The 10,722-nt window shown below is 36.4% G+C and overlaps 1 protein-coding gene across 1 annotated transcript; it reads right to left on the bottom strand.

The window, feature by feature from the left end:
• Window positions 1-309: 309 nt before the first annotated feature.
• On the bottom strand, window positions 310-1,842 carry pvalb2 (parvalbumin 2). The gene is made up of 5 exons (XM_056771198.1): window positions 1,813-1,842; window positions 1,259-1,328; window positions 1,036-1,168; window positions 827-936; window positions 310-441 (listed from the first exon to the last, which is right to left on the bottom strand). Exons 2-5 carry the CDS (start codon window positions 1,317-1,319, stop codon window positions 416-418), a joined length of 330 nt encoding a protein of 109 aa, XP_056627176.1. The 5' UTR covers window positions 1,320-1,328; window positions 1,813-1,842; the 3' UTR covers window positions 310-415.
• Window positions 1,843-10,722: the final 8,880 nt, after the last annotated feature.

Raw genomic sequence — 10,722 nt, 5'->3', positions numbered from 1 at the left:
CGTTTGACATTCTACACTTGCATTGACAAAGTGCTTAGCTCTGTTATTTCGGTATTTTGTATTTCAGTTTTTTCATTAGCTGTTTAAAGATTGCAACATTGTACATTCACATGCCCAAAATGAAGTGGTTTTGTCTTTGCCTGCATCTGTATTGATTGTCCTATATGTGTGTGAAATATTTGTGGGAAAATAAGCAGAGGAGATAGTTTTACATGAAATGTATTTTTATTTTAGTGCAAAAGAGATTGTATATATGCACACAGAACAATACAAAGAAACAACATTCATAATAAATAGCTTTCCAAGACATTGGATATGCGTTCTTTGCGAGGAGGAGTTTGCAGGGCTTTCATAAATAAATATAAAAAAGATCTAAGCAGAGCTCTGGTTCCAAAGACGAGGGTCCATAAAGGTTTTAAGCCTTAACAAGCACAGCGAACTCTGGAATGAAGAAAGAAATGAACATTTAGTTGGATTACTTGACTTCTCATTTTAGCAATTCACTTTTTTATCAAGTACAAAGATTTAATCATGGATCAGCCCGATTGTTAATAGTATTATTAGCATATAAATATTATTCAAATATTGATTCCTAGATAAAAGGGATCTTTTTGCATTTAATTCATCAATTAAGTCTATGGTTTTGTTTGTCAAAGATAAGAAGTTTGAAAGTTGTCGAAGCTAATACACAAATTCTAATAGCAAAATACAAGGAATAAGTTCAATATATTAAAGTGGCTTGTAAGCAAAAACATCTTTAACTTGTTTTGGCACAAAGTTCAATGTTATAAAGTAATGAAAATTGTAGATATAAGTGATTTAGTACCATCAACTCCAATTTTGCCGTCACCGTCTTCGTCTCCGGCAGCGAGGAAGGTCTTGGTCTCAGCATCAGTCAATGCTCTGGCGCTGGGGGAGAAGGTCTGCAGGAAGAGTCTGGAAACATTGGAAAGTTTTGGTGAGATGATGAACGTTTTGCATCTCTGAAGATCCAATACTGAATTTATCATTGTATGTTATAAGTATGTGACTTACTTCAACTCATCCTCCTCAATGAAGCCACTCTTGTCCTGGTCAATGACGTAGAAAGCCTTTTTGACCTCATCGGCGGATTTTGCGCTCAGGCCGACCTTGGCGAAGAAGGTCTTGTAGTTGAAAGAGTCAGCAGCTGTAAACACCAAGCAAAGATCATTGACTTATTTGTTTGCATTCAATTTTTCTTTTATACCATGTCACCTGTATAACTCTAGTGTCTTACCTGCGCAGCCAGCGAGGGCGGCAGTGACATCCTCGTCCTTAAGAATTCCAGCGAAGGCCATTTTTGAGATCTGGAAAATGGAAGTGAATCGAGATGAGTTTTCACTTGAAAATATACATCAATGATTCGTGTAGACACGGCACACAGTGTAGGAAAATCAATTTGGCAGGTTAAAGCCAGGCTTTTCTAGGAAGAATAAAACTACATTAGTTTTCAACAAATAAATCTTTAAAATATCTAAAATTGAACTTTTCCTTAGAAGCAAAAGCAAGTATGGAGAGTTACTCCACCAAACAGACTGCATGTATTTACTTCGCCAGTTCACCCATTAGAGTTAAGCTTTAAAATACGATGTTTGCCTCTGAAAAGCTGTAAAAGGATTCCAAAATTCAAAAAATAGCTGGTCCTTGAGTTGGATAACTGAAAAGATTCATATATTCAGTCCTGCTGCTCTTTAGTCCATTCACATCCTCAATTTGTTCCTCCATTTTTTGAAGATATTCCATAGTGATAAAGAGATGCATCCTCGGATTCATCCTCCATTGCAAACTCACCTTTGGGCTGCTTCTTGCAACTGTTCCAGAGATGTGAGACGAATGTCCATAGCACCAGTGGGCTTGACTTTTATACTCTTGTCTCTTTGGCTGTAACAGACACCGTGTGCTTAGGTTGGGTTTACTTTCGAAAAAATGTGTCCAATGGTCATATAGCTCTATTTTTAACCTTTACATGGGGATGTTCCAAGTCCATATGGGAAATGCAAGAGATGTACGTTAGGGTTCCTGTACGCCAACATCTCTGTGTTTGCAAAAAACTTTTTAATGTAATGTTTTAGAAGTGTGATTCTTTTTGGGTTCGTTCTCATTTTTACCATGTATTTTTTATGCATTATGCCTTGTATATTTTGCAGGCCAAGAGAAAGCAAGTTTATTAAATTAATGTACTTTTTATTTAATTTAATACTGTTTAATATTTCTTTTTGGGGAGGGTGCAATGGGTTTAGGAGGCCAATGCACCGTTTACAGTTTCTGACTAAATATAATCCATACATGCAGTATGACTGTGCTAAGCAGATTCAGGGACAGCTGAAAGCTTAGACAGAGGAGCAAAAGTTTCAGATTACTGACAAATAATATGAAATAATGTTTTCTTCTTACAAGGCAACTACTAAACAAAATATTCTAATGAACAACACATTCTTATCATAACTTATTATAGTAATAAATGTAGGTCTAAATGTATTTTTCCAGAAAAACAAATTTTATAGATATTAGATACACTGGTCATAGGTCACCAAACAGTTCAATAAATTTTGACAGAAAGGAATTTCTGTGGATTGAAAAGTGTTGCACAAAACCACACAAAATAAGCATGGCATTTTGCTGTCCTCAAACTTGTGTGACAATATTTAATTTCTTGGTAATTTCAGAGTCAACACAACTATTGACATTATGAATTATGAATTGCCCCTTGAAATGTCTTTGAATAATTTGTTACTCGCGCTGTGGTAAAGTGTGCTGAACTCTGTAGATTTGCACCATCACATCCGATCTTCCCATCTCCATCCATATCTCCAGCCATGAGGAAGGCCTTGGTTTCAGATGCCGTTAAAGCACAAGATCCTTTCGAGAAGTTCGCATAAACATCCTATGGGTCAAAAACAGTAAGTACAGCATTCTCTTGAAATGAGTCATCTATATAAGCGTTATGTAATGCATCTTTTGTTATTTGTATATCACATGATATCGTACATTTGTCAGCTCATATCACAAAAAGTAACCCTGCTACAAAAACACAGCTATTAAGTAAAGCAAACAGACAAACATACATAAAACGTCTCATGATTTATTAACGGTATAAGTATATCAATATACTGACAATAATTGTGAAATGAAAATCCATCAGGTAATACCACATATTTCATAAGAACATTAAACGTCTTGCCTTTAAAGCCCAAACGGTTGTAAACTTTTCTCTCTGTCTCCCTATACTTGTATTTTGAGTATAATCTGTTGGAAAAAAATGGGAAAAAAAAAAACTAAATGAAAGATGAATTTCACTGCACCCGTTTATTTTAATAAATATCAATAGATATCACAATAATATCATGGGATGTTTTATTTTATGATGGTGAACGTATGATATTGTGACAATTATGAGACAACTGCAAATGATTTTCAGTTTTTCTGAATTTATGATTTATGTGTTTAGGTAAACATATCATTCAAATGCAATTATATGGAATCAAAATGGAAACGGAACAAACTTTTCAAAAAAAAAAAACACAATGTTTGCAGATCTTGTATACTAGAAGGGATAGTTCACCCAAAAACGAAAAGTTTGTCATGAATGACTTACCCTCAAGTTGTTCCAAACCTGTATACATTTCTTTGTTTGGTTGAACACAAAGAAAGGTATTTGGAAGAATATTAGCAACTGAGATTTCTGGGGCAACTTTGACTTTCATTGTATAAATAATTCTTGTATAATTGTTTTGTTCTGTTAAACAACAAAAATTAAGAATTTAGGAAAACAAACAGTTCTGGGGCACCTTTGACAACCATTTTAGTTAATGGATCCCCAGGTATCTAATTTGCGAACATTCTCACAAATATCTTTCTATGGGTTTATGTTACAGAACAAAGAAATGTGAACATGTTTGGAACAACTTGATGGTGAGTAATTCATGGCAGAATTTTCATTCCCTTTAAGGTCATCTTAATGTTTAAACATTAGAAAACATATAGTTTTACATGTATTAGATCAGTTCAACTAATTTTCACAACTTTCATTCGTCCTTACATTCTCTCAGTCTTTCACATTTCTGTTGTGTGACTTGTCTCTCAGTCTTTCACATTTCTGTTGTGTAACTTGTCTCTCAGTCTTTCACATTTCTGTTGTGTGACTTGTCTCTCAGTCTTTCACATTTCTGTTGTGTGACTTGTCTCTCAGTCTTTCACATTTCTGTTGTGTGACTTGTCTCTCAGTCTTTCACATTTCTGTTGTGTGACTTGTCTCTCAGTCTTTCACATTTCTGTTGTGTGACTTGTCTCTCAGTCTTTCATATTGCTGTTGTGTGACTTGTCTCTCAGTCTTTCACATTTCTGTTGTGTGACTTGTCTCTCAGTCTTTCACATTTCTGTTGTGTGACTTGTCTCTCAGTCTTTCACATTTCTGTTGTGTGACTTGTCTCTCAGTCTTTCACATTTCTGTTGTGTGACTTGTCTCTCAGTCTTTCACATTTCTGTTGTGTGACTTGTCTCTCAGTCTTTCACATTGCTGTTGTGTGACTTGTCTCTCAGTCTTTCACATTTCTGTTGTGTGACTTGTCTCTCAGTCTTTCACATTTCTGTTGTGTGACTTGTCTCTCAGTCTTTCACATTGCTGTTGTGTGACTTGTCTCTCAGTCTTTCACATTTCTGTTGTGTGACTTGTCTCTCAGTCTTTCACATTGCTGTTGTGTGACTTGTCTCTCAGTCTTTCACATTTCTGTTGTGTGACTTGTCTCTCAGTCTTTCACATTGCTGTTGTGTGACTTGTCTCTCAGTCTTTCACATTGCTGTTGTGTGACTTGTCTCTCAGTCTTTCACATTTCTGTTGTGTGACTTGTCTCTCAGTCTTTCACATTGCTGTTGTGTGACTTGTCTCTCAGTCTTTCATATTGCTGTTGTGTGACTTGTCTCTCAGTCTTTCACATTTCTGTTGTGTGACTTGTCTCTCAGTCTTTCACATTTCTGTTGTGTGACTTGTCTCTCAGTCTTTCACATTTCTGTTGTGTGACTTGTCTCTCAGTCTTTCACATTTCTGTTGTGTGACTTGTCTCTCAGTCTTTCACATTGCTGTTGTGTGACTTGTCTCTCAGTCTTTCACATTGCTGTTGTGTGACTTGTCTCTCAGTCTTTCACATTTCTGTTGTGTGACTTGTCTCTCAGTCTTTCACATTGCTGTTGTGTGACTTGTCTCTCAGTCTTTCATATTGCTGTTGTGTGACTTGTCTCTCAGTCTTTCACATTTCTGTTGTGTGACTTGTCTCTCAGTCTTTCATATTGCTGTTGTGTGACTTGTCTCTCAGTCTTTCACATTTCTGTTGTGTGACTTGTCTCTCAGTCTTTCACATTTCTGTTGTGTGACTTGTCTCTCAGTCTTTCACATTGCTGTTGTGTGACTTGTCTCTCAGTCTTTCACATTGCTGTTGTGTGACTTGTCTCTCAGTCTTTCACATTTCTGTTGTGTGACTTGTCTCTCAGTCTTTCATATTGCTGTTGTGTGACTTGTCTCTCAGTCTTTCACATTGCTGTTGTGTGACTTGTCTCTCAGTCTTTCACATTTCTGTTGTGTGACTTGTCTCTCAGTCTTTCATATTGCTGTTGTGTAACTTGTCTCTCAGTCTTTCACATTGCTGTTGTGTGACTTGTCTCTCAGTCTTTCACATTGCTGTTGTGTAACTTGTCTCTCAGTCTTTCACATTTCTGTTGTGTAACTTGTCATTCCAGCAGAAATGCTGATTAAATGCAAAACTCAAGTGTCCTCTCCATTTCTTTAGCTTTATGATAACAGGTTATATTTGGTTCAACAAGATGTTTTTTCCTTTTTCTTTCAATCTTCTTGTATGCTTTGTTCACTCGGTTAAAATGTATATCCTGTTATTCCTCAGTTGTCATATGGCTTGCTGAGAAAAATGATTTAAAGGCAACAGTCGTGACACAAATTCTTCTGAGATTTCTTTCCACCAAACACACATCAAAAGCACTGGATGGCCAAAACACAATCAGATGAAGTGCACCTGTTTTTGTGTGTTTATGCGACCACCGGCTTTGTCTTTGCACGTGCCCGTCCACAGCAGGTTGACTGTACACTGATGTGACGTGAGTGTGACTTCCTCTTTAGTCTTTTTTCCTGAGGATGGACATCTGCATGTTTGCGTGGGCTGCCAACCATGGTCCAAAGCAATGACAAAAACATCCTTCTAGCTCACTACCTGCTCCTGCGGCCTTGCCACTCTCCATACACTACCTCTTGTTTTCAGGAAGGCCATGTTTCCTGACTGACAGAGATTGGGGCTGGACTTTATATTCACAGGAAAACAGGCATTCTGTGTGCTTGTTTATATGTCATAGGAGGTGCAGTGAGGAGTGTCTGAGGGTATATCCTTTTAAACATTTTTTAAAAGAGATTAAACAGTTTTTATGGTCGGAATGTAACAAATTGTTCTGCATGCCTGTGATGGTGAGTGAAGGCGTATTATTTTCACTACATATATTATAGCTTTTCTGTTTATCTTGTATAAAAGCAATTGAAAAAAATGTGTTGCTGTTATTTTATTTAAAAGTCTGTAAATTGTAAGCCTAAATATAGGCCTATATAAGTATAAAAAAGTAATTTTCCAACTTTGCTTCTCTTGAGCCTTTATTATTTTAAGAACCACTGTAACAAATCCCCAGTGAGTTTTATTTATTACTGTTTTTCACGTACATTGTAAAAAACTTTTTTTTTGTACAACATTTCATTATTCAAATATGGTTACAAAACCGTCAAATTACAGAAAAAGACTGCAAAGCAAAACAGGGAAAGTGTAATTTAACTGGATATTTTTTTACAGTTTATGAGGACATGTTTATTTTTATCTTTAACTATGGACGTGTCTTCTTAAAGCTGAACATGATGAAAAAATGTATAGAATGAAAATGTTTCTCTTTTTTCAAGCATGTGTGTTTACCGGGAATTGACCTATGACCTATGTGTTGTTAACACCATGTTCTAGTTGAGCTACAGTGATATGGAATGATAGACAAATGTATTTTAAATTGACACAATGTACTTTTATGATGTTCACATGTTGTGGTGTGACATGATACTACTTCTTATTATTATTATTAAAATGTATTTAAAATAGGATCCTTTTAATATTTAGGCATCTCATTATTTGGGAAAAGTAAAGTTTATTTAACAAATGTGTAAAAAAATACAAATGACAAAAATACCAATATTTATTAAATATTTAAATTAACTAGTCTAGGTGAAAATAAAATAAAAAAGGTCAAAGAAACTTTAACGATATCAAAATTCCCCCTATACATTCCCATTCACATGTTAAATCTCAAAAAGTCCCTGTACCCATGAATCGTTTCAATTCTTTTAATAGTTTCACAAATACTTGTTAAATTTGACAGTGGGGAATGATTAACAAGCTGCTAATTGAGAAACGTGTATTTAAATCATTACCCGTCTAAAACACGCCCCGTTTTATTTTAAGGCGCTCATTTTCCAAGCCAGCGTTCTCAGTAACCGACTGAAATATCTCGCTGTCTTACCCCTAAATCCCTCCTAATGAATTTACAGCTTGTTTCATTTCTCCAATTGCTCTTCATATGCCAAAATCATTGTCATCAGATCATTAGATGTATGTACAATCTCTTTTAAAAGCTGCCCTTCTTAAAGCCAATCATATCATAAGTTCATAATTACAGGCAGACATTTTGCCGTTCCGTCTCTCGGCTACAGTTGCATCTCCATCTATTTCCAGTTCACCAGCTGTGAACGAGGCATGCCGATAGGACTCTCAGATTTAGCCAAGCCAACCGCTTCGCTTTTAGTTCCCGCCCCTCCTTTTCCCTGACATGGATCACTCAGCACCAAGTGTGTGTAAGTTGGAATCCGTTTGAGTACACGCATGGACACCCTAAAGTGACCTCAGTCCAGATCCCATCATTAGCCGTAAATCTAAAAGCCGCCACAAAACACACAAACTCATTAAAGCCCGTTTGGGCCGTTTACGCAACACCTGCCTCTCATATCCCATGATTCCCCCTGTCTCGCCCCAACCCTCGGCACATGATTGGTGTAGAGCCACGCTGGTGGATGCACTTCCTCCTACTGTGAAATAAATGAAGCGCTAATTGAACGACCCATCTCGCCAGGCTGTGAATTCCTCTTGTGCTGAGCTTTGATATGCCCATTGGATCTGGAAGTGTGGCAGGAGGCCAGAGAGAGTCCTGGTGTTCCACAATGACCTCACTTAGATTTGGGTCAGTTGTGTAATAGCAAGAAAGACTTTGAACTGCAATTCTGATGTCCATCCTCAACAAGGCCGTGAGCAATGTCATGTTGACATCCAAAAAGAAGCCATTCCATGTGCTTGTGTACTGTAGGCATGTGGGGATTAGATCTGGACAGCAGCTGCCTCTGCAGCACGAACAAGTGTGAGAATGTTTAGAGTGGCATCCTGTTAAAAGATTTTTTCAATGCCTCACTAAATGGTTTAGTTCAATGCTCAGGATTAAAATGATTGTGGTTGACTTGGTCCATTAAAAATAAAAGCGAGTTGCTCTAGGGTTGCCTGTAAAGCGTCTTTACATTTTTAAAGGTCCAGTGTGACATTTTTTGGAAGATCTTTTGACAGAAATGTGGTATAATTTACATAATTATATCTTCAGCGGTGTATGAAGACCTTACATAATAAAGCGTTATGTTTTTATAATGAGTTATTTCTATCTACACACTGCGGGTCCTCTTCCATGGAATTCGCCATGTTGTTTCTACAGTAGCCCTTAAATGGACAAACTGCTCTACAGAATGCATTTTGTAAACACGTTATCTCCTTCGGCAAAGAAGGAAAAACATAGAGACATCTTTGTCCTGTGTCAGCCATCATAGTGTTTCAAACGGGAGGGTGAGTGGAGTGAGCAGTTGGTTGCCATTCACAACCTCACCACTAGATGCTGCTAAATTTCATACCATGGACAATTAAGGCGAGTTGAATTAGCTTTACAAGTCATTTGAATTTTAATGATATAAAACTGACATAAAAAACCTAGTTGTGTTTCATTTAACTTATGTATACTACCGCAGTGTCACAATGTATCAATAATCATGGTTATTAATATCACGGTTGTTGACGATGCTGAATTACGAGACCCCTTTGAGTTAATAATAAATACTGTATTAACTTAGCAAAATGAACAATGATGGTGGTGCAATCATTCAAAGTGGATATTTGTGTAGTTGCCCGTTATTGACAGCCTTCATAAATTGAATATGTATGAAAGACTTTAGGGTTACAAAACGTTCTCAATCTCAGTGGGGTTATTTCTGCAGTCAGGCACAGCAGTAATACATTTTGGACCGAACCACGGTCAGCCATGCAACAAGAGCAGGGGTCCAGCATGCCAGCTGCATTACGACTTAGTAGCTTTCCTTCTGCTTGCTGCTTTGGGGTTTCCCTATGCCACCTTTGACTTTGCTCTGGTTGACAGGATCTCTTCAATGGACTTCACGCTTAATACATTAATACAAGCGGAAACAGTCATGATGCTGGTTACTAAACCTAGTGGTGCATTTTTGCAGCGTTTCATTCTGCAAATGTTTTTGTTCATATATAAATTCTCAAACTGTTTTAGTGAGTAAGATGTCAGCCAGGCTCATAACAGGTGACTTGTGTTTCTTTGCATAAATCCTGTGTAAACATAGGGAAAAAGTAAAAGATGACCTCACTGATGACTTATTGAGTTAGAGGTTACAGGTCAAAGATGTGATTAAGTGCTGTCAGTCTGCTCTCCAAGTCAGACACATTCAGATTCACATCATTAAATACTGAAATATAGAGCCGAAAATGATCAATTTTTTTATTTATTGAAATATAGTAAAAGTAAACTACAGTAGTACATATATCTCATATGATACTATAAATAGATTATACTATGAATAGGTTACGTTAGGAGTGGAATTTGGAAAGAGAGAGGAAAGCAACACACACAACAACATAAAGCTTTTGGGTGCAGATAATTTACATGATTTCTGAAAAACAACTTGAAATTGAAACGTTTTTTGTTTTTTGTTTTTCTTGAGCTGATGTTGTTTACTCACATTTTATGGGCTGTTTGTATGGTCTTACTGAATAAACCGCTTTGTAAAATATCCTAGATTTCTTTTTACATTAGAAGTCCTCTTAACCACATGACACAGAAACGTGATCCATAAATGCATTTCAAAGGCAGGCAGACTGCCGAAACTGACAGAGCTTATTTTATTTTAAGATTATAGTGACACAGCATATAACAAAATCTTCCAAACATCCCTGCCCATATACAGCTTTCATACTCGATTCGACTAGAGTACAGAGTATTATTGTTGCATTACTGTTGTATGTTGTTGTATAGACAAACAAAATTCTTTAATTTTTTACTATACACAGTAATATGTTAACAGTGTTTACTGTGTTTTGTACAGTGACAACTTCATCAGTAAAGCTCATGTACCTCTTCTATAACCAGAAATGTGTTCCAATAAAATAAACTCCTTTTAGACAGATATCATTTTTTTTTAAACATGATCTACCATTGTAGTTTAAAATGCATTTCATATAATTACAAATATGAAAATATGATATAATTTAACTGATATTTATTGAAATATGATATGATATATTATATATGACATGACATGACATCCGCTACATTACATCAGGC

This window comes from Triplophysa dalaica, chromosome 17, assembly GCF_015846415.1.
Source record: "Triplophysa dalaica isolate WHDGS20190420 chromosome 17, ASM1584641v1, whole genome shotgun sequence".
Taxonomy (NCBI): Eukaryota; Metazoa; Chordata; class Actinopteri; order Cypriniformes; family Nemacheilidae; genus Triplophysa; species Triplophysa dalaica.
Note: the sequence above shows the minus strand (reverse complement) of the source record. Positions and strands in the feature narration are given on the sequence as shown.

What these genes read in the sequence shown, in the direction of transcription:
- pvalb2 (XM_056771198.1), bottom strand. Translation starts at nt 1,319, where the DNA reads ATGGCCTTCGCTGGAATTCTTAAGGACGAGGATGTCACTGCCGCCCTC. An exon ending in CGCCCTCGCTGGCTGCGCAG is followed by an intron (nt 1,169 to 1,258) that starts GTAAGACACTAG and finishes TGGTGTTTACAG; the next exon opens with CTGCTGACTCTTTCAACTAC. An exon ending in ATTGAGGAGGATGAGTTGAA is followed by an intron (nt 937 to 1,035) that starts GTAAGTCACATA and finishes CAATGTTTCCAG; the next exon opens with ACTCTTCCTGCAGACCTTCT.